Source organism: Pan troglodytes, chromosome 1, assembly GCF_028858775.2.
Source record: "Pan troglodytes isolate AG18354 chromosome 1, NHGRI_mPanTro3-v2.0_pri, whole genome shotgun sequence".
Classification (NCBI taxonomy): Eukaryota; Metazoa; Chordata; class Mammalia; order Primates; family Hominidae; genus Pan; species Pan troglodytes.
The window spans coordinates 131,480,884-131,505,561 of record NC_072398.2 but is presented as its reverse complement, the minus strand read 5'-3'; the positions used below and the strand labels follow the sequence as shown (position 1 = coordinate 131,505,561).

Here is a 24,678-nt window from a genome sequence, read left to right as displayed (position 1 = left end):
TTGTCTCCTCCAAAGAGAGGCAACATTTCAGAAAATAAGTGGGTTTCCATGGTTTCTGTCTCTGAGTTACATTCTTAGCTTTCGAACAATATTGTGGAGTATTTTGCCTTGTGCCCTGATTAATACCTTAGGAGGAAATGTTCCCAGGGGAAGCCTATATTGAACATCTCCTTCTGAATCACTTTGCTTAAATAGAGTTTCAATTTGCCTCCCAAAAGAGCCCTGCGCTTACTGCGACCACTGAACCATTTACTGCCTGATGGTAGGCACAGGTGCACTGATTTTTCAGTCCAAATATCCATGTGCACAAATTTATACCTGGTTTAGAAATCTTGTCCTAACACTTTCCTTGCTCTCCTCTATCCAATAGCCCACACCCAAAATGACACCCCCAGTAAGTCTCCATAGGAGGTATGCCCCCAGCAACTTGTTCACATCCTGGGTTCTTCTTTCCTATCCAGCTGCCCTGCAGTTGTCCATGACCTCCCTTAGCCAAACTGCCCTGTGCCAAGCTCCCGGCCAGACACTCTACTTCTTGAACTGTGTCCAAAGACCTCTGACTTTAATTGGAGCACACAGAGCGCCTGACAGAAATGTCATAAGCATGAAATGTAAAAGGTTAACTGCCGAGGAGAATGATGCAAATACACTGCATTCCCTTTGGGAAGGATAAGCTACTTATGATTAAATGTTCTCTAGCACGGATTTTTTTTTTAATACTCCAAAGTGCCCTTCTGACCTTCTGCCTTCCTTTAATGAACTTTCATTTGTCCCCCAAATAGTTAGAAACCGCCTTCCACAGATGATACAAATGGGCAAAGGTGTATGTGAAGCCTTGGATGTCTGTGTGACTACGTGTCATGAGAAAAGCCAAGTGGGCTGGCACAGCAGCTATAGCCACATCCCACATAACTTAAGGAAAATTCCTCCACAAAAGGAGCTGAAACCCAAGAAAATGCATTCTGCTCAATATCATGTAAAGCAATAATTTACTCAATTAACTAAAAAGAGAGCAGGCAAAATTCAATTCAAAAGGGAACCCAAAACATTGATGTAGAAATATAAAAGTTAAATTTTTTTGTTACTGGTTATCATTTATCAAAGTTTAGCTTATTACTATTTCCATCCAAGTTTAACCCCTACTTAATGCTTTTAACTACCTGTGCAGGTCAATTGTACCTTAATGAAACTAATGTTTCCTCAAACACGGGTGAGATATGCTACGTGAAAAATACTACATTCTAGATGTTTCTGCCTTCCTACCCTAACCCGTATCTAATACCACATAGCAGAGAGATAGACAAGCTGCTCTTTTATGACAACATAAGAGAAAAAAAAAGAGGCAAAAAAAACCTCTACCATTTGTTTCTTATTAAATTTGCTGTTGCCTAGAGACACTCAAGAAATTATTCTAAGGTAATTACATGAGTCAAAATCGTTCCAAGCATGTTTTTCACTCTCCATATTTGACTAATTGGTTTACCAGATTTGTAATAGTTCATCTGTTGTTGTTTTCAATTTCCCAGATAGTCTGATTATTTTTAATTCAGGAGCTTCACTTTTAACAAAAAAAAAGCCAAGTAAACCAAACTTAAAAGCAAAAAAGGGAAGAAGTCTACCCACTCCAACCCTCCGAAACACACACATACAAGCCCCTAGTACAACGCCTAGCACATAGTGGGAATACCTGTGAATACATAGCTTAATAAGTGAATGAATGAGTAAAATAGATGACGTATAGATGAATGTTAGTACTTAAAAATACTACCTTTCTAAGAGGACCAGCTAAAGAAGCCTAGATAATGACTTGAACATTAATGAACTGAAAAGGAAAGCCTTGAAACTCTTTTAAAAATAAGAAAAGAATAAACATCCAGCTATTTTGAGTCAAGGGCAAAGTTAAATGGTAGTAGTGCCCTGGTTTTTGAAACAATTATCAATGGCATGTTGTAACATCTCACCAGCACTTTGTTTACTTTCTCTCCATGTTCCCTTCCTCCATATGCCCTTTTATTTCCTTATCCCGACCTTTCAGCATTCATTCTTGCTCATACCTGCCAATCTCATCTATATGTTAGTAGAAATAAAGATTAAATGGTTACTGGCCCCCACCATGATAAGCTGAAAAGTAGATTACAATAACCTCTGAGGTTCCTCCCTCCACTCCACTTCAATTTATTTAACAACAGCTACTCTTTATGGAGCACTATTCTGAGAATGACAATTCTCTGAGGGAAGTCTAATTAGCCTCATTTTGTACATAAGGACACTAAATCATAGAAAGCTATAAATCTGGCAACAGTCATGCCAGGAGTCACACGTAGGTCTTTCTGACTCCAGACCCTTCCCACCAGACCTCACACTGCTTATTCTTGATTCATTCCATGAACATTATTGAGAACTTGCCATATGTAAGTCTTTGAGTCTTACAGAGAAGATTCCATATAAACTCCCACCCAAAAAAAAAAAAATTGTGTTTTTCTCTCTTTAAATCCCTTAACTTTTCAAAATGCATTTACATTTATTATCTCACTTCAAATGGTATTCAGTGCCTTGAAATACAAATATGACACCATTAGCAGAGTTGTCATAAATCTTTGGCTGTGCTGACATGAGTAAAGACAAAACAAAGGAGCAACTGAACAATCCAGAAAGTGGGAGGTGAATTAGTTTCAGTGACCCGTTCTCCAAGCCTTGGTCATAAAGGAAGAATGTTCAAGAGCAGCAACTCATTGTAATAGAGAAAGGATCTGTGCTGCCTGCCACCAGGCCTAGACTTCTCCATTCTGCAGGAGAGTTTCCCGTGACTAATTTTACCAGCTCAAAAAACTTCCACACCCACCCCCTTGCGATGCATCTTTTGTCTGCCATAAGGCAAATGTCACTTCGTCCATTTAGACCACCCAAGATTATCTGATTCTTGTTGGTTATTCTATGTTTTATTAGGATTGGAATTTATATTTGTTGATCTTCAAACAATAGAGTCCTGTTCCTTGGTATCAAATATGAACAGTTAACATCAAGAAACAAAGCAAAAATGAAGTGGATAAAAAATAGAAAATATAGTGACTGCTGTATAATATAGTCAGGGATAAATGTTAAGGGTTACCAAGGCACAAAGCCAGGAATTATTTCTGAAAGGAAAGAGTCACTATCTACATCATTGAATATTTTTTGCCATTTCATTATATAATTACAAGTAGTTTATTCATAGAAATGTTTTTCTCTACAATTTATTTTTAGGAAAAGAAAAGAGGCTTACCAGAATCATGGATAAGTATATCTTCAGTTAACTTGCCATGTCCTGGCCACAACAGTAGTTGATGGTCACTTGGGAAACTCATGACAGCTGGGTACAAGTCAAATTATTACAATTATTTCACTCCTATTAAATGTTTGGCATGTACTACAAGGTCCTCTACAAGCCCTAATTTAAAAACACACACACCTAGTTTCTGTCCCACCAGAGCAGTTGAGAAGCCCATAACAAACCAATCCTTCATATCACATCAACCTTGAGACTATATGTTTCTTTGCATTCATTTGAAAATGACATTTGTTTAATAACTTGTGCATGATAGTGGCTGATTCTCTGAAAACCAGTTTGGTTTCTTATTTTTCATAGCAAATGAAACCCTCAATTTGCAAAATATTGTTCTGATTAAGAGGGTTTGCTTTTCTACCAAATCACTCTCTTCTAACGTTGCATGCCTACACGGCAGTTTCAAATCAGGATACTATCATCTGCCCATAAGATAATTATTAATATTTGCAGAGTTATATTAGGAGATGAGATTCACCCATGCAAAAGCTATTCACATATAATCAATTAGTCAGCTTTCTAAACATCTGCTCTGTTCCCAACCATCAGAGCAAACTAATGCTTGTTTTAATGTCATTGTTCCCTTGCCTCTCTGCTTCTTGTTATCTTAAAACTGCTGCATTGTATTGTTTGTCCTATTCTTAAATGCTCAGGATTAGAGGCAATAGATCTGACTTGTGGCAAACTTAGTGTTTGCTGTATGCCAAATGCCCTTTAATTCTCTGGCATGCTTACCACTAGCATGTGACAGTTTGCACTAGTAGGCTAGATCTTCCTTATTATACACATGCCCTTTGACAATGGCTGGTTCTAAGGCAGTTCTTCTTCTTCTTTTTTTTTAAGGACACCAGCCATATTGGATAGTTTTTGTTCTCACCTACTGTCTATGCACTGAATTATTCTTCATCTTTTTTGATACGCACTTTTTAAAAATTTTTGTAGATGTAGGGGGTGCAAGTGCAGTTTTGTTACATGGATACACTGAATAGTGGTGAAGTCTGGGCTTTTAGTGCAATCATCAGCCAATATGTTCATTGTATCCATTAGGTAATTTCTCATCCCTAATACCCCTCCAACACTCTCACCCTTCTGAGTCTCCAGTGGCTATTATTCCACTCTATATGTCCATATATACACATTACTTCACACCCACTTATACGTTAGAACACGTGGTATTTGTCTGTTTCTGAGTTATTTCACTTACGATAATGATTTTATTTCAGCTTAGTGAAGAAAATATGCCTGACATATAATAGGTCCTTAATAAAGGTTTGTTATATTTTGATGAAATTTATTAAACCCCAACTTTAAAAAGTAAAAAAGAAAAAAAAAAGCTCACTTTCTTATATATTACATTACCCTCAACTTTATTAAGAAAATGTAGTTTGGCACTACCGTTGGCCAAATTATCTACAAAGACGAGATATCTTTAACCTCTGACCCATCAGTAGTAATTTATCTGCCTATTACATATGACTAACACACTGCAGTCAAGATAACTAAAGTCAACTGTATGTACTCAATAGTAGCCATTGAATTTCCAGAGAGATTATTTTAGATGAGTTATGATTTAAAAAAATAAAAAGACCTTTCATTTTTCACTGCAAACCTTAACCATTCAGTATTAGCCAGCTGTCAACACAAATCATGCCAGATTTGATACATTTTTTAGAAACATATAAATCCTTTAACCACTGAGAGCAAAGACTGATTAATTTTTCTGTTTTTCTAGTTAACAACCTGAAATGCAAGATACTAATGAGTAATTCTGCAAATCAATGAAAAAAATTATGAAAAATTTCATAAAATGTGTCACACTACAATTCATTCCCCATAAAGTTACACAATAGTCAGCATATGGGTTTTGTCACTTTAAAAGGGTCCTCAAGAGCAGTGGCTTAAATGAGATAGAAAGGTTCATTTCTCTCACATACATCAAATCCTATCTGGTAGACATTCAAGCAGAGGAGAGCATCAGTGTTACATGAGGTTATCTAGAGGCCCTATTTCTTTCTGTCTTGTTGCTTTGCTACCTCCTAAGGGACGCCCTTGGCTATACAGTCAAAGCCAGATCACTACCTCATCTGCATTCCACTTCAGGAAGGGAAGATAAATGGAGGACAAGCAGTTCTATTTTAACGGCATGACCTGACAGTTGCAGATGTCAATTCTGCTAATACCCTGTTGGCCAGAATTTACTCACATGGTACCATCTGAATGCCAAGGACACTGGGAAATGTAGTCCATAGCAAGGTAGCCAGGAAGTCGTATAAAACTCAGGGCATTCTATCACTAAAAAGAACAAAAGGAGAATGGACTGGGGATGGGGTGTGGAGAGAGGAAACGACAGGTTGTCAAAAAAGACTAGAATGTTCTTTCTGCTCACATTTACTAAATAGACATCATCCTCATACATATTATTACAACTCTTCCAATCATGCTGGATCACTGTTGAGATTTTCTGTTTAGATCAGTATTTGCAAGGACAAGTGTGTCCCTGAAGCTATATTAGTACCATGCTTGCTAAAGTTGCAGATCAAACACCCAAATGGACCTGCTAGATTTTTGTCTTCCAATGGGGTTGTCACAGGTGGTCCTCCTCTCTCAAGCAAACTAAGAAGGAGAAAAGGGTAAGTCCTTTTTTTTGAGACAGTCTCACTCTGTCACCCAGGCTGGAGTGCCATGGCATGAACTTACTGCGACCTCTGCCTCCCAGATTCAAGCGATTCTCCTGACTCAGCCTCCCAAGTACTGGGATTATAGGTGCGTGCCACCATGCCCAGCTAATTTTTGTATTTTTAGTAGAGACAAGGTTTCACCATGTTGGCCGGGCTGGTCTCGAACTCCTGATCTCAAGTTATCCACTCACCTCAGCCTCCCAAAGTGCTGGGATTACAGGCGTAAGCCACCACGCCTGGCCCCATAACTCATCTTTACTAAGGAACTCCTCTACATCAAGCCCTGTTGTAGGGGTTTATGAACAATTACCTCAATTAATTCCTTAAGACAACCTTTAGTGAATACTACTATTATTCCCTAAATGAGAAAAAAAGCTTGGAGGGGTTAAATGATTAAGCCAAGTGTATTAGCTTTGAGATGGGTTCATTTTCTGTTTCCATGGGTAGAGCTGTAAAAAGTCTTTTTTTCCCCTGAGAAAGTGGGCTTTCACACAAAAACTCACAAAATATAGGTAAACCACCAGCTGTTTCCTGTTCTCCCAAGATTTAGTGGGGAAGAAAGGGAAGAGAATCTCTAGGGGAGAATCAAGCTAGAACCACTCTAGGCAGAATTCAATACTTATCAGAGGCAAAGACATTCTGAGAGCCTGTGAGTCCCAAAAGAAACTGGATCCAGCTGGACATGGTGGCTCACACCTGTAATCCCAGCTTTCAGGGAGGCCAAGGCAAGGTGGGAGGATCTCTTGAGCCTAGGAGTTAAAGACAAGCCTGGGCAATACAGGGATACCTTGTCTGTTAAAAAAAAAAAAAAAAAAAAAAAAATCCTTCTTTATCTAGCTTGGGGAATGTTGGGGGTGGGGGTTTGGTCCTAGCACTTCCATCAACCGGCCTCAGAGGCACATCAGTAGTGGCATAACACCTGCTGACTCAGGCTATCCCAGAGAAATAGCCATTGGACCCTCTCTTTAGGTGTAGTCCTGGCTTTTAATAAGAGAGTTTGGGCTACTGAAACACAAGTAATTCATCAGTCCCTTTAAAGTATAGATAAGAGCCAGTCATAAACTTAATTTCATACCTAGCATTGGTGGTTACATTGAAACTGCAGTAATACAATCAAATTGCATTAGCCAGCTTTATATTTAAGACCTACTGCTTCAATTACTTTAAACAACACAGTCTTGTGTGGAAGCAAAGAAAGTCTTGCTATAAAGTGGCATTAGCTTAGGAAACCCCAGATTCTTTGAAGGAGACCGTTCTAAGAACTCCTACCAGAACCAAAGTCAAGCAGCCAAAAGAAAAAAAAAAAAAAAAAAGATAAAGCCCGGACTTCAATCCTTGTTAGATGGACTAACCCACTGAGCAGAAAAATCCCCAGTACAGCAAAATAACCCTAACGAAGATTAGGACAGAAATATTACCTTTGTATATAATGGGTCAACACGTTTACACACTCGTGGGCCCCAGCTATCATTTCAATCTTCACTTCCTTCATTATCATAGAAAGTAAAAAATCCCTTAATACTGCTGAGCTAAATGAATGTTGTGTCTAAGCTCCTAAGAATCAATTTTTTTAAGTTTTCTTTCTACAATGGCTAATTGGAGAGGAGTTAAGAGTTCAGACTCTGTAAGTAAAGATCTGATTTCAAATTCCATCCTGCCTCAGGCTGCCTGTGAGACTCTGGGCCGGTCGCCTTTCTAGGTGCCCAGCTTGCTCATCTGTCAATTGGAACTAACAGCAGTGCTCATGGGGGTTGCTGTAAGGATGAAATAGGCCAGTGCCTGGTGCAATGGAAATATGCAATATGTGTTAAATGTTATAAATGCTAACACGTGAAGTACTGAAAGGTAGGATGATGACTTTTGAATTTTGGTTTGTGTGGTTTTTCCCCTCATGAGTTCCAGTCTGTTTGGCCCCTAATGGCAAACTCTATCAGGTTGTGAGTCCTTGTTAACTCCACCAAAAGCTGAGAGAGATAAATGGACCCTTAGCAGCAGAAAAATTGCCTTCTGAAATAATCTCTTCCTGATGCATCCAGCATTCATGTGCTGTCTTTTTTTCCAAGACAAAAAATTGCATGTTGGAATTGGATTGGAGACATTATCTCATGATGATTAAGGGAGGTTATTACTACAACAGTTCATGAAATGAAAGCTACCTGCTTTTACCCAGGGAGCTCTTGAAAATAACCCTCTTTTTCCCCAGCAAATAGGCAAGGAAAAGCAAGATTCCAATAATGGATAGCATTACAAATCCTTTTTCATGTACTCTGCTTATCTAAATTGGCACATGATGCCTGCCCACCATCTCTCAGAAATTGTGAGAGGTACTGACTCATCCATCAAGCCCCACCTAACAGCCTGGGAGGCACCAAGGAGGATATTTCTCTTTCTCTGCTGCCTGTTCCTCACCAAACTGAATCAGCATTTCAAGGAGCTCAATTCCCATTCTGAAAGGTAATACCTTCTAAAGATGGGGACGGCAGCACTTATGGAAATTCTAACCCATCAGCTGAAAGATAGGCATGTGAAGGTTAGAGAGTTACCCCACAGTAAACTCCCCAAAAGCTCTCCATTTGAAAAAATTTTAATTTTACATATATATGTATATACACCCACACATAAACACACATACATACACATATATATGTGTATATCTATGTACATGCATACATGTATGTGTATGTGTGTGTATATATATGTGTGTGTATATATATATATATATATTGCCTTCTGAAATAACCTCTTCCTGATGCATCCAACATTTATGTGCTGTCCTTTTTTCCAAGACAAAAAATTGCATGTTGGAATTGGATTGGAGACATTATCTCATGATGATTAAGGGAGGTTATTCCTGCAACAGTTCATGAAATGAAAGCTACCTGCTTTTACCCAAGGAGCTCTTGAAAATAACCCTCTTTTTCCCCAGCAAATAGACTATATATATACATATATACACACATATACATATATATATGTATATGTGTGTGTGTGTGTGTATATATATATATATATGAAGCCCGGACTTTAATCCTTGTTAGATGGACTAACCCGCTGAACAGAAAAATCCCCAGTACAGCAAAATAACCCTAAGGAATATATATATTATTTCTATAGTGGCTAATTGGAGAGGAGTAAGAGTTCAGACTCTGTAAGTAAAGATCTGATTTCAAATTCCATCCTATATATTTTCCCAATACTTCATTTATACTTGCCAAATTTTTTCTCTTCCCCAAAACTACCTTTGGGAAGGGATTAGGAATGAGTCCCTAATTTAAGTCTTGCATTGTTTAAGCTTTAAATCAGGGCCGAATATTCTCTTAACTATGAATAGTCATTGAACAAGGAAAAACAACAGATACACAAACGTATATGTATCTTGGAATGGGAAGGAATAATGAGGAAAAAATAAAAATATAAAAGAAATGGATATAAACAATTTCCTTATAAAGTACCTATCAAGAACTTACACTATACCAGGCATTCTTTTAGGTATCCAGGATTCCTCAACCTCAGCACTCTTGACACTTTGGGCTAAATCATTCTTTGTTGTGAGGAAACTGTTCTGTGCGTGACAGGACATTTAGCACCATCCCTGGCCTCTACCCACTAGATGTCAGCAGCACCCCTCACCCCTGCCAAGTTATGAGAAGCAAAAATGTCTCCAGACTTTGCCAAATATCCCCAGGGAGCAAAATCGCCTCTGGTTACGAACCACTGTACTAGATACACAAAAATTGCCCTGCCTACTAGTTGCAATTTTTGTTTTATGCTCCTTAAGGACAGTCAGTCCTCAAAAACTCAGTGCATTATCTGGTGTAGAGGTTGTCAAACCTCCTCTTCTCCATTGCTGGGCTACTGCTGACTTCTGACCAAGTGGAGGAGGTTGCGGGGGTTCTGGGAGCATCCAGTTCCTTACTCTCAGTTATGCTTTCTAAGTCTCTCATCATTTCCATTAGCATTCTGATCTTTTAGAAAGCTTTTCTAGAGCAGCAAATCTCTAACATTCATCTGATATTTATATTGTCCATAAATATTTGAAGTATCAAATCAACATACAAAAATAAGAAGTCAAGTTTTGCATTGAAGTGGAAATTTTAGGAAATGTTCTACATCAGTAGGCATCTCCTGTTAGAGGTTTGTGATTCTAAGTAATTAGTACCAAGATGTTTCCTAGTTATCCTTTTCAACTCAGAGTTGGCTGTGACTAAGGGATAAAGAATGGGAGGGAGGTGTTTGTTTATGTTTAGTTTTCACAAACATGTCATGATGTATTGTGAGACCACAGCGACTTATTAATGCAACTTTCATCCAGTGACTTGAAAACCTTCAAAAATATTCATTAACAGATACGCTGATGAGGTTTGCAGGCTTTCAACCTCATATTCTTACCATATTAGTCTAAAGAGATTCTTGGGATGAATCATATGTCATTACATTACCCATGGCTTTATCTTCAGAGAGAGACAACAACAAACACCAGTGCATTTCAAAATTCCCTAAGATGTCATTGGCCAAGCAGACCAAGAGCTTTGTCTCTATGCCCCAGGAAAAGAAAGGGGCAGAGACAGGAAGAAACTAGCTGAAGTCGTCGGGCTCATGCCTGTAATCCCAGCACTTTGAGAGGCCGAGGCAAGCAGATCACTTGAGGTCAGGAGTTTGAGACCAGCCTGGCCAACATGGTGAAAGCCCATCTCTACTAAAAATACAAAAATTAGCCAGGCGTCGTGGTGCACTCCTGTAGTCCCAGCTACTCAGGAGGCTGAGTCAGGAGAATCGCTCGAACCTGGGAGGCAGAGGTTGCAGTGAGCCGAGATTGCACCACTACACTTCAGCCTGGGTGACAGAGCAAGACTCTGTCTCCAAAAAGAAAGAAAGAAAGAAAGAAAGAAACGAACACCCTATGAAGTTGTTAACATTGACCAGATCTCTAAATGTTGAATTGCTCCAGATTCCGGCCTTGGAATTCTTATCTCCTTCACTTTCTAGGGAAACTTATCCACTCCTGTGGTGATAAATACCAACTCCCAAATGTATATCTTCAAACCCAGACTTCTCTGAGCTCCAGTCTTGTATATCCAAATGTCTTCTCCATATCACACTTGATTGCCTCAAATGTAACACATCCCCCACAAATCCCCTTTCTTCTCTCTCCCAGATTTCTTCAGCCAATTGTATTTGCATGTTTCCAATTATTCAGGTCACAAACAGTGGAATCACCTTGACATCTCCCTTTCTCTTATCCCCTGCATGTAATCATCAACAAATTCTGACAGCTCTTTCTCTCAAATATTTCTAGAATCCAACCACTTCTCACCCTTCTACTGGCAACCAACCTGGATTACGCCATCTTCATCTAGATTTTTAGCACAACTGACCTCCATGTTTGCCCCATCCAGTCTATTTTCCACACAGCAGCCAGTGTAACTGTTTACATTTCAAGTCATAGCATGTTTCCTCTCTGTTCAAAATTCCAATGGCTTCCCCAAAGCCCTTCCATGCACAAGGCCCTGCCTATCTGGTCATCTGCCTCCTCTCTGACTTCATTTCACCTTTCTACTCTCTTGGCTCTTCCTTCGCTCTCTATAGTTACTCTTCCATTTCTCTGGAGCACACTCCCTTTGAATCCCTCATGTTTCCCGCTCTCACTTCCTTCATGTCTCTGCTCAAATGACACTTTATCAGAGAAACTTCCCTCACCACACTGTGTGAAATAGTGCCCCCTCCTCAGGCTTTCTCTATATTCTTTATCTTGCTGTTTACAGCCCCTATCCTGCTTTTCTCATCAAAAATATTTTTTCTTCATAAATAAATGTGTTTGTGTGTATATATATGTATGTACATACATCTGCAATATATACATATTTGTATTTCACATTTATTAATGCAGGGATTGACAAACTATGGCCCAGGACCAAATCTAGCCCCGGCCTGATTTTGTACAGACACAAGCTAAAAATGGTTTTTATATTATTAAAAGGCTGTAAAAGAAAAAGGGGAAAAAAGATGAATAAGAAACAGAAAGCATATGTGGACTGCAAAACCTAAAATATTTAGCATCCAGCCCCTTATAGAAAAAGGTTGCCAGCCCCTGTATTGTCTCCCACTAGAACATAAACTCCTTGAGCTCAGGGACTTTGTTTTGGTCACTGTAAGATCCCCAGCACATAGAAGAGTGCCTGGCTCAAAGTAGATGCTAAGTAAATATTTTTAAAAGAATGAATGAATAAAGACAATGAGTTTTATTGTTTGTTTGTTTGTTTTTGAGACCAGATCTCACTCTGTTGCCCAGGCTAGAGTGCAATGGTATGATCATGGCTCACTGCAAGCTCGACCACTCGGGCTCAAACAATCCTCCTACCTCAGCCTCCCATGTAGCTGAGACCACAGGTGTATGCTCAGCTAATTTTTTTTAATATTTGTAGAGACTGAGGTCTCACTATGTTGTCCAGGCTCATCTCTAACTCCTAGGCTCAAGCAATCTTCCTGCCTCAGCTTCCCAAAGTGCTGGATTATAGGCATGAGCCACTTCTCTCAGCCCAACACTGAGTCTTAGTGAGGTCAGGTGACTTGTCTAAGGTCACACAGGAAGCTGGCAGATGAACCAGGTTTCAAACCCAGGTCCACCTGATTCCACAGCTAGGCCCTGATGTGCAAGAGCTGCTTGCAGCAATGATTTGAACCTTCTTGTTTTCTACCAAAAGGCTTTCCTTTGTAGACTGTCTCTAACAGGCAAATTAGGTAAGCACCCTGTGGGACAGGGGATGGAAAAAGAAAGACATACAGTATGTTGCAGAAAACTTTTAAAAATTATATCATAACATATTTACATCTGATATCAACCATATTCAATGTACTTTCATATACATCATCTCTTAGTGTCACCAAATATCTGTATATGGTAATGAGCGTAATCTGTAATTATGCTCATTACACACATTACAAAACAGAGTTTCAGAGAGGTTAGGGGAACTGGCTTTCACAAGAAGTGAGTAGCAGAGACAGAATTGAATCCAGATTTATCACTTTTAGTGCAGAGCTTTCCCCTTTACCAAATTGGACCAACATATATCCCCACAGCTCTGCTGAAGGGTAAAAGTGCTGCCATGGATGTGGAGGAATTTTAATAAAATGGCAGTCACAGTTCAGTCACTTCTAAGAAACCAGGGGCTACTCCATTTCACTTAGAGGTCTGTGGCATGCAAGAAAACCTCCTCAGTTATAAACGGCAATCTACCAATGGCCAGAGGCAGCAGCAAAGTAAGAACCTTGAAACTGAAGCAATGAGCAAGAGAGCTGTCAAGCTGACCACATCTTGGGCTTTTACTGGTGTGACAATAGTGCAGCATTTTTGAGCTGCCAGGCCCATGACCATCTTCAAGAAGGAAGCCAAGAAAACTGACAGTTCTCTTAGCTGACACGAATATCCACAGCTGTCACCTCCTGGACCAGCTGCTGAATCTAATCAGCCATCCTCTGAGGCAGCTGACTTTAGAGCCTTAGTGTATTTGGCTGAGAAACCATGTGTGTTACGTGGCTGCCAAGGGCCAGCCTTCTGCGTGATTGCCAGTGCCTCTATGTTTTTATAGAGGAGAGGTCACGATGCTGCCCCCTGGAGTTCATTTGAATCTGACACGCAGCTGTACACTGGCCAAGATACCAGCTCAGAATGCTTGCAACAGTCTAGTTTCAAATGTCTGTCTCTTTGTTGCTGTAAGTTCCTTATGCTGTGTCAGGCCATGTGTGCCCTCCCCACCGCCCAGAAAATGTAGCCTCTATAAACAGCAGCAGTTGAAGCTACTGTACTATATTTGGTCCATTTCTGCATCTCTTCACCCTACTCACTATAATATGGCCCAACTCTTAGGAAACTGAAATTAAATCAAAGTGTCATTTTCAATGGTAGAATATGCAAGAATTTTAAGTACTAAATGACTATGATTATTAAAACAGTTTAATAATTATAATGTTTTCTTCAAATAATTTATATGATGACTTGGATATGAAAACCTGATGAACTACATAATAACTACAAATGTACCATTCCTTTCGGTACAACTTTAAACTTATGTCTCTGTATTTTAAAAATCTCTTTTATTTGGAAATAACATTAGTAATTGCAATGAAGAACATGGAGCAAAGGTCAAATGCTTTACCTAATATATTCCTTTGTCAAAAAAAAGAAAACTTGAAAATTGTTCAAAGTCAGGCATTAGGTATCTTCCATATATTAAGTATCATGCTTGGTGTGATGCTAAGTGTGACATTATGTTCTTAGAAAGTGTCTGGCTACTTACATGCATATTCCAAGGAAACTTTATATATGGGGAAGACATATTTGAGAACTCTGCATTTGTACTGTGTTAAGCAATAAAAAGTATACCTTTTTGTTGTCAGGCTTGAGAAAGAGATCCAAGATCTTGAAAAAGCTGAACTGCAAATCTCAACGAAGGAAGAGGCCATTTTAAAGAAACTAAAGTCAATTGAGCGGACAACAGAAGACATTATAAGAGTGAGCATTAACCAATTTTAAAACTGTAATTCTCTCTCAAAATGAATCCACAAATACTATATAATTTTTCAAAGCATATCTACATTTAGATCCTATTTTTTAAACTGTATTAATCATGGAGAATTCTTTTTTCTTACAGTCTGTGAAAGTGGAAAGAGAAGAAAGAGCAGAAGGTATGTTTTTGAATAACTTATTTTATGTTAAACTAAGTTTTTTTGGTAATTTGAAATTGTTCCCATTGTAAATATATTCTAAATGTATTTTGAATTCATATTAATTTTACAGAGTCAATTGAGGACATCTATGCTAATATCCCTGACCTTCCAAAGTCCTACATACCTTCTAGGTTAAGGAAGGAGATAAATGAAGAAAAAGAAGATGATGAACAAAATAGGAAAGGTATATGAGAAATCTGTGTTGAAGGGCATGTTCTTAATTTCAGATTTTACAGTGTCAAATATTCACAACTTGCTATGACATATTATTCTTCCAGGTTAAGCAATGGTTCACTTTACAAAGTTCTGTGAGTTATGTGAGTCACCGCATAGGTGAGGATAATGAGGGTATAATAATAGCATTTATTCCATGCATTTTATTCCCTAACAAACCAGACAGGGATAAGGAAGATAGAGACCCAAAGGAGACAAGAAGCTCTTAAAAGCATAGATTCCCTGGTCAAAAATATTTCTCCTGACATATTCCATCCAATAGAACCTCTTTGGGGGTTACAAAGATCTTTTTTGAAAATGAAAATATTCCTTTGGGAAGCTTAGGCCTTATTTACCTCCATGGGAGATTGAGTTACATAAAACTGATGCTTCAAAGCTTCTAGAAAAATGAAGGTTTGCATTACAGCAGAGAGGAGAACTTTGAATTTTACAGTGGAAGGAAAAGCTACTCTTTATTTGCAGATGGTAGTCATTTATTCATTCAACAAATATTTAGAGAATAGATACTGTGTGCCAGGTTCAGTTAGGCACATAGTAGGTATTCACTAAATATATCATGGTAGGGAGTGCAATACAGAGAATAAAGCAGAGAAGCTGGACAGGGAGAGTGCAGATGAGGGGTGTTGCAGTTTTTCTTGGGTAGTCAAGGAAGGCCAAGAACCACCAGGCTATAGAGGAGGTAAGAAATACAAAATGGGTTCAGAAAGAAAGGTGGGAGGACACAACAAAAGCAAGCTGTAATTTTGCACAGAATTCTATTCGCTTTACCTTTCCTATTGAAATTCCAGCCATAGGGATCTTACTTAGGTCATGAAGCAAATCTCAGCTTCCCCAGTTCTCTCCAGTCCATTTGTCTCAGTGCAGCTGATATTGCTGTATTTTTTAGCCCTTCCTCTACTTGAAAATGGGAGTGAAAATGAAAAGAAACATAAGGCAGAAAGAGAAGTGTGTGATTGTAGCCTTCTCCCTCCCGTTTCCATCCCAGTTCTACATTTAAACAGGCTCTCCACTGTGAAAACTTTAGAACACACCTCTATAATTTCACCAGGCTGCTGGCCTGTACAACAAGGATGTAACTTTATAAAATATACTGTACTAGGCACTTTGCCCACTGTGATGCACAGTCCAACATATTCTTCTTGACTAAAGAAGAGATTGATTCTGCCCATTGAGAAATGCAAAAGAAAGTATATCCATCTTGCTGAATTTATTAATAGGAAAGAGGATATCTTTCAGTTCCCCATTGAAATTCTTTCCTATTTGGAACCATCAGCTTATCTTCTCTAATCAACTTCTCTTCTTCAACCCTTTCCATTTTTCAGTAACAATTCCATACACCATTACATAAAAACCCGTGTTATTCCAGTTGGTCATTATATCATTAATGAGTAAAATCAGAAATTTAAAAAATAGACAACATCTCACATAAAAGAACATGAAGGGTCTACTTAATATAAAAATAAACACAGTGAAAGCAGGTTAGTTTACAAAAGAAAAGTTAACTAAATCAAAGATCAAATTTGTTTCTTAACAGCTTTATATGCCATGGAAATTAAAGTTGAAAAAGACTTGAAGACTGGAGAAAGTACAGTTCTGTCTTCAATACCTCTGCCATCAGATGACTTTAAAGGTACAGGAATAAAAGTTTATGACGATGGGCAAAAGTCAGTATATGCAGTAAGTTCTAATCACAGTGCAGCATACAATGGCACCGATGGCCTGGCACCAGTTGAAGTAGAGGAACTTCTAAGACAAGCCTCAGAGAGAAACTCTAAATCCCCAACAGAGTATCATGAGCCTGTATATGCCAATCCCTTTTACAGGCCTACAACCCCACAGAGAGAAACGGTGACCCCTGGACCAAACTTTCAAGAAAGGATAAAGATTAAAACTAATGGACTGGGTATTGGTGTAAATGAATCCATACACAATATGGACAATGGTCTTTCAGAGGAAAGGGGAAACAACTTCAATCACATCAGTCCCATTCCGCCAGTGCCTCATCCCCGATCAGTGATTCAACAAGCAGAAGAGAAGCTTCGCACCCCGCAAAAAAGGCTAATGACTCCTTGGGAAGAATCGAATGTCATGCAGGACAAAGATGCACCCTCTCCAAAGCCAAGGCTGAGCCCCAGAGAGACAATATTTGGGAAATCTGAACACCAGAATTCTTCACCCACTTGTCAGGAGGACGAGGAAGATGTCAGATATAATATCGTTCATTCCCTGCCTCCAGACATAAATGATACAGAACCGGTGACAATGATTTTCATGGGGTATCAGCAGGCAGAAGACAGTGAAGAAGATAAGAAGTTTCTGACAGGATATGATGGGATCATCCATGCTGAGCTGGTTGTGATTGATGATGAGGAGGAGGAGGATGAAGGAGAAGCAGAGAAACCGTCCTACCACCCCATAGCTCCCCATAGTCAGGTGTACCAGCCAGCCAAACCAACACCACTTCCTAGAAAAAGATCAGAGGCTAGTCCTCATGAAAACACAAATCATAAATCCCCCCACAAAAATTCCATATCTCTGAAAGAGCAAGAAGAAAGCTTAGGCAGCCCTGTCCACCATTCCCCATTTGATGTTCAGACAACTGGAGATGGGACTGAGGATCCATCCTTAACAGGTAATAAAAATGACAAGGCATGCCACTGCTGTTCAGTCATGTGAGCAGCTTCTCTTGTGCTAATGCAGTCTTGCTTTCAGGCTTCTCTGACCACCTCATAAACTAATACGCACTGAGATTTTTTTATTAATGCTGATAGAGATTATTATCACCACAGTAAAGTGATTAAGTCACTTCAAAAGATAAAGAAAGTAAAAATAAATCATTGCCTTATTTGATATTGTATTGAGGAACTTTAATAACTTGAATTTCATCTTCTATCATGGTATGGTGCTGCTTGTGAGTGTATTTGTGTCACTAATATGTTGGATCATCAATAACATATCTTTTTCCACTAGAATCTGATGACTACTTTATTTGTGCCTCACTGTGATTTAAACTTCTTATATAAGTTAACAAATTGCCTTAATTCTGCAAGAAAGTACAAGAAACAAATTTTATTTTCAGATTATTTTATTACCTTGCTGTATCTTGTTTCTCTATACGTCTATAGTTTCATTAATTTTATTTTCCTAATTTTTCTACATTTTAAAATAGAATGTTAGTTTATTTTGTGTTTTCTATAACCTTTAACTTTGCATAGTGTTCCCCAACTTAGCATATTTATCTTTTCTATTTTCTATATATTTGCGTTTCTCATTCTTTGCAAAATTTTTATAGCTTTATAGCTAACCAGCTATTTTAGCATTGAGTGGAAAATAACTTTAACACTTTTTTTCTACAAAAGTGATAGCTTCTCAATTTTAGATTCCTTGTTATCACTTAAATACTATATTCTAGTTATCATTTATAAAGAATAAATAAGAACCTAACAAAATCAGTTATAATAGCTGTACTTACCTTGGCTAAAGATGTAAATCAAATTACCCTGACATACAATTTCTGTATGTTTGCTAGGGATAGTAATTTTAAATGTCTCTAATGGAAGGATTCTCATTAAAAAGCAATAAATATTAAGTACTGGCTAACTTCACAAGTCAAACTTGATAATTCTATGGCAGTGTGGTAGTACCTGCACAATTACCTACACAATTCAATAATGTTTCTTCCTCTACAACCCATAAGCCCAATATTAGGTAGCTAATAATACAGTAAAATGAACCTTCTCCCATTATTTTAAGTAGTTAAAGTAGGTATCCCAAGGATAAATTTAATTACCTGAAGAATTTCTAAGCTTTTGGAAAGTATACACGTATATAACTTCCTCAATCAGAGTTGAGTGATATGTCCCACAATGGAAAGTTGCAGATACTAAGTTTCTTTCCATCTTAAGAGAGAGCTTTGGTCACTGATCAAACTTTGCCATCTTAAACTCATTTTAAAAACAAAAAACACAGAAGACTTAGAAAAGAGGAACACACTGTTTACGGTCAATAGCAGTGACAACTATAAAACCTCCCTTTTCTGAACTTGGATATTAGCCAGCTCCTCCTGAACACCCTTATTTCTTCTCCTCTAACCTTGTCAACACATTTACCCCATGGAAAATGACAGGAAGTGACTAACATTTCCAGACAACACTAATCATGCCCCTGAACTAAAATAATGAAAACAGGAAAACCTATTCCAGACAAAGTAACAATACAGAGTTCTGTATTATCAATCAAAGTATCTTATAAACAGAATGCTCCAAATTCCTTGCCTTCCACCATGATATTGTTTTACATTGCTGTTTTCCAATTCAGCGTACAGACTACAGAGCTGATGTGTATTTTTTTAAGTAGGTTTTAAAAATAAGTAAGTCACAGTGTCATATGCCCCCACATGCCATCCATATACAAAGAATACATAACCACCTACGTACTTCCATTTCACAAACACCAAGTGGGTTGAGCTTCTCCCCATAACTCCCCCAAAAAATGCTTATGATACTTGAAAACTCACCATTTAGGTCAATTCCTTTATTTATGGTATAAATCCGCTATTTAATATAAATAGCCCTGGTAGGCATAATAGTTAAGAATTGTTAGTCTCTTTTCCCTTGGTATAAATATGGTTATCAATGCCTTATCTAAGAGCAATTTTAATTTGGAAAACAGCATGAAGAAGAAAGAAATGGAAAAAGGTGGACCCTGGAGATTCAAAAGACAAGATTTTTTTAGTCAAAATTTTGAACAGAGTAAGACATGACAGAAAAATTCAGGCAACATTATGTCCATCTGCTTAATGTAAATATAACATATTCATAGGATAAAGCTCAATGCCAGACACTTCCACCATTGCATGGCCCCAGCCAGCTTTGCATGGGAGCTCACTGCTACCCCTACCAATCAGGGGGTAGTAGTTGGCTTTCTTTGGTAGTCCTCACCAACCTATTCTTGTACTTCCAGCTCTATTCTGTCCTCTTAGAGGTGTCAGTGGCATTCCAGGATGAAGTGGTGGGTATCTCAGCTCTGGGAGTTCACATGCTACTGGTGCTGATTGCCAACCTGCAACAGCCATTAGAGTCCAAGGGATAATGAGAGTAAGGAGACTTCTATCAAGTTCAGCCAGCTAAAACCATGCATCTAAAATGCTATGGGGAGAAGAGGCAGGGATCAGAGAGGAGCAGAAAATAGAAGTAAAAAAGAGAGCTGATGGCCCAGGGTTTTTAGCTGCTAAACCAAGCCTTCTATTGCCAACATGCTCTGGCCCCATGCATTTACTGGAACTCACACTACCTACTTGCCATAGGCTTGAAAAAAGGAAAGAAAGGAAAGCAGACTCTAGCAAACTTCTCTGAATGTCCACAGCACACAGGATGTGCCTGATTTATGGAATCTTACGGTGAGGAGTGACTGTAAGAAAAAGCAATTTGCCCGTGACTTAAAAGAGACTCTTAAAAAGCCCCTCACTCCTACTCTCTTTTGTTGGTAGGGGCAAGATAGAGGTCCATAAAATCCAACAGTATAAACTTCATAAAGACTTGCCTTCTGCCTTCTGCCTTCTGCCTTCTCTTCACCTTCTGCTATGTAACTACAGCCTCTGCCAGCAATCGAGACCTGCTTGCTACAGAGCACATTCTCTCAGCTCGTCCTAAATTCTAGGGAATACTCTTGGCCCTGCCACTAGAACTGATCATCCCTGTTAAAGTTTCAAGGGAAATAATGCTCTTTAGCTGCATTGAAATTAAAATATTTCATATAAGTGGAGTGACAATTAAAATAATCATGGTCTTGTTACAGAATTAGATCCCATCCCTTCTCATATTTGTGCAAAAAGGTTTCTTAGGTATGGGGTCATTTCCATTGTCAAAAGGTAACCAATATATGGTATACAAATGAGGAAACATGTCTTCCATTTTACTTTCCATGAGACAAAATTGTGCAATCAGTTACATAGCTTGTTCTTGGGCCATATTACATGTGAATGTAATATTAGATCATTAACATAATCTTTAGATCAGTGCCTTGAAAGCATCTCTCAACTTTTGGAACATGACTAAGGCAGCTCTACACTGAAATCCTAAATAATAAGAAGAGAATACCAGAATACTCATCCAGAATACCAGAAAAGTGTTATACATTCTAAATCTACATTTTAAAAAATGCTTTCTACATTCAATATATTATTAGCAGAAGAATATATCCAAAAAGATATATTTGCCATTTTAAAACATACTTATATCTTGACAAAGACATTTTATAATCACTCCAGCTTTTAATAACTTGTTCCTGTTGTTTCATTCGTAAAGAAATTTGTTTTTGTTATTGTATATCCAAAGGCCAGAGCTCCTTTGGGAAAGGAAGTTGAATGAGCTGAAAGCAAACACGATCATGAAATAGAGTTTAAGTGTAAACACCATTTTATTTTGGCAGTACATAGCTCAGAAATGTATGTAAAACAGTCATCAACCTATAGGAATGTGTATGTATGGCTAATAGGGAAACTGTGCACTAATCCCGTATTTGTTCCACTTGTACTGTTTGCTCTACTAATTTTTCTAATCTTTATAGAAATAGGTTCCTTCTAGTTCTGAACCTGCTTCTGCCCTAAGTTAACCATAGCTTATTATTTCTACTATCTTTTTGTGCTACTAAATCAATGCTCACACTGTTGGATAAAACCATCTGAGGTACGTTCTAAACTTTCCTGCATTCTATGAATGGCCATTTAGAGTAAAAATTGAGGATTTTTTTTTATAACTCTCTTTTTTTTTTCTTTAATTTGCAGCTTTAAGGATGAGAATGGCAAAGCTGGGAAAAAAGGTGATCTAAGAGTTGTACCACCTATATAAACATCCTTTGGAGAAGAAACTAAGAAGCATTTGCAAATTTCTCTTCTGGATATTTTGTTTATTTTTTCTGAAGTCCAAAAAATTATCATTACAGTGTACCATATTAAGCCATGTGAATAAGTAGTAGTCATTATTTGTGAAAAATTCCCAAAAAGCTGGGGAAAACAAATGTGTAACTTTTCCAGTTACTTGACACGATTCAGTGGGGGAAAACCAGCATTTTTTATTCTATTGATACCAAAGCATTTCTAATAAGAGCTTGTTAAATTTAAGAATAAAGTTATTTAAAATATTCTGAGTATAGTATATTAACTGGCATTGTAATTTTGATGATACAAAGATTGAAAGATCATAGGAAAGCATTGCACTTCATCACAGAGGTATTCAACTCTGACAAATAAATATGTCATCCTGAATTAATAATGCCTTAATAAAAGTACATCCTCCTGCTAAGTATCACTTCAGTTGGTTTGGTAGAGACTTCAAACCCTTGCACATATCCAAAAGATGCATCTCATAATGATCCTCAGATTTGGGGACTGAGTTTGGATTGTCTGGCCAGTGCACAGATGATAACCGGCACATTCATTCTTCTTAAATTATCATCCTTTCTTTCACTCAGTTCAATGTGAACCCTGTGGTGCAATGACTGACTATGACCTCAGGGTGTTGGATAGAGGATGTCCCATACCCTCAAAGAGCACAGATCTGGTCTAATATTTCACTGATTCTTGTGAACAAGTTAGGCAGGGGTGGCCCATCTTTTGGCTTCCCTGAGCCACATTGGAAGAATTGTCTGGGCCACACATAAAATACACGAACACTAACAGTAGTTGATGATCTAAAAAAACGCAAAATAAATCTCATACTGTTTTAATAAAGTTTATGAATTTGTTTTGGGATGCATTCAAAGCCATCCTGGGCCACATGCGGCCCGCGGGCAGCAGGTTGAGCAAGCTTGAGTTTGAATCTTAATATTAAAACTAATAGGAATGTTTACAGCATATTACTTCTAAGTATTCTTGCCAAGATATTCAATCCTAATTTGAAGCAGAGTACTCCCATGACAATAAATTCTTTCCTACCCTGCCTTATTTTACGTCCCTCCTTCCAACCCCCTCGAGATCCACTCCTACACACCTTCCCCTGAATCATGCCAGTATATATTATCCAGCTCGTCCAAGTCTTTCCATGAGAGTCTGTTTCCTCCCAGGACAGAAATTGAATTTCCCTGCTGGGACTATGTATGATCACACTTTATCTTAATTATTGGTCTGAAGGTAATGAGAGGTCAGAGAAGCAGATGATTCTGAGGAGGACATGCATTAACCTGCAAAGCCTCCATTCCAGCTGAGTGGTTTTGCAAGGGGCAGCTGTTCTCTAGCGGGAGAGAGCTACTTCTGGTGGCCTGAAATGTTCTGGGAAAACTGGAGGTTCAAATTTTTGAAGTAAATTACTTTCAACAAATACCCCTATTCCAGGTCCAGGGACTCCTTCCCTTTCATGGCTCTAAGTTTAGCATAAGTGACCTCTCAAACCTGCACGTTCCTTTGTTGCCCTGCCACCCTTAGGATTGAAGCATGGGTTTTATTTTCACACAGTTTGCCTTCTGTCTACAGCAGACATAGTCCTCTTTAAACATTGCCATGATGCCTGCCTGGCTTTCTGGAATGCCCCGAAATAGTTGGCTGGTCTGAGCCTAATTCTTTTTCTTCAAAGATTCTAAGGCAATTATCAAAAAGCAGCCAACTTCACAGCACATGTCAGTACATGATAATATTTTGCCCCGTACTAGTCAAGTGCAGAGCTACTTTATAACCTACCTCTTCCCTTTTTACCTGTACCTCATCTCAATCCAGTATAAGGGAGAGTCTTAGTAACTGTAATAGTACAGAGACAAGGTACTGCCTTCTGTTCACCTTCTGCTATGTAACTACAGCCTTTCCAGCAATCGAGACCTACTTAGCAGGTATTTTGTACCTGAGTACAAACCATGGGTTATAATTGAACACAATTTGCTGCTCATATTGGTCCAGGTTTGGCTATTAAAAGCTCATTCAGTTGGCTCCTGTGCCCCTTTGACTTATCCATATAAGTGATTTTGCTTAGTTTCTTCCTTACTTTCTGGCATTACAAGATTACCCAGTCTCAGCTTCTTAGTAACTATAATAGTACAGACAGCCAAAGGTTGTTACCATTAACTTATCACACAGTCCTCATTGCCCTCTGACCAGTGAGTGGACTGTCCAGTTCCAGAGTCCCATTCAGAGCATCTGCTCTGTAGAGCCACTCTTGGTTCCAACAAGAAGTACAGCCTGAAATTAGGACTTGGGTACAGTAGTTTGAGAAGTGATCCCAGGAGTAGGAAGAAAAGCACAGGAAAGAATGGTAAATATAATGGTATGTAATAGAAGTCAATGCTTTAGGCACCAGAGACTGAATTTTACTATAATCTCAAAAAGAGTGTACAGAAAGCAGCTAACATTGTCTGTCTGAAGGAGAGAACTTTAGGGCATTTATCCACCAGCTCAGGTCCCTCATTGAATGAGGGAGCATAAATTCCCCCACACTTCTGGATTGCACTTGCATGAGAGTCACACAGGTTCCCTTAGTGCCCAGAGTGAAAAGAAAAAAGAAGCACAGAACATGCCTCTAGAAGGATGGTAAGTCTGAACTCACTTGGAACTGTCCACTGCAGCTATGGTGCTGCAAAAATGGACCATGGGGAAATGACACAGGCACCAACAGTGTCTGCCACACTAGCTGTATAACCCTGGGCAACAAACAACTTACCTGAGCCTGTATCCTTATCTATAAAATGAGGTACATGTCACATGTCTAACACAGTCATGTGAGGACTCAATTTGTCAGC

The 24,678-nt window shown here is 38.5% G+C and overlaps 1 protein-coding gene across 3 annotated transcripts in view; it reads left to right on the top strand.

The window, feature by feature from the left end:
- Positions 1–22,098, top strand: part of PALMD (palmdelphin) — a 48,274-nt gene extending 26,176 nt beyond the window's left edge. For 2 of the 3 annotated variants that reach the window (XM_009425257.5, XM_016926556.3), the window contains 5 exons: positions 14,395–14,509; positions 14,649–14,682; positions 14,795–14,908; positions 16,493–17,590; positions 21,743–22,098. In XM_009425257.5, the coding sequence (XP_009423532.1) occupies positions 14,395–14,509; positions 14,649–14,682; positions 14,795–14,908; positions 16,493–17,590; positions 21,743–21,786 (1,405 nt within the window). In that variant the 3' untranslated portion in view covers positions 21,787–22,098. 3 annotated transcript variants of the gene reach the window in all.
- Positions 22,099–24,678: the final 2,580 nt, after the last annotated feature.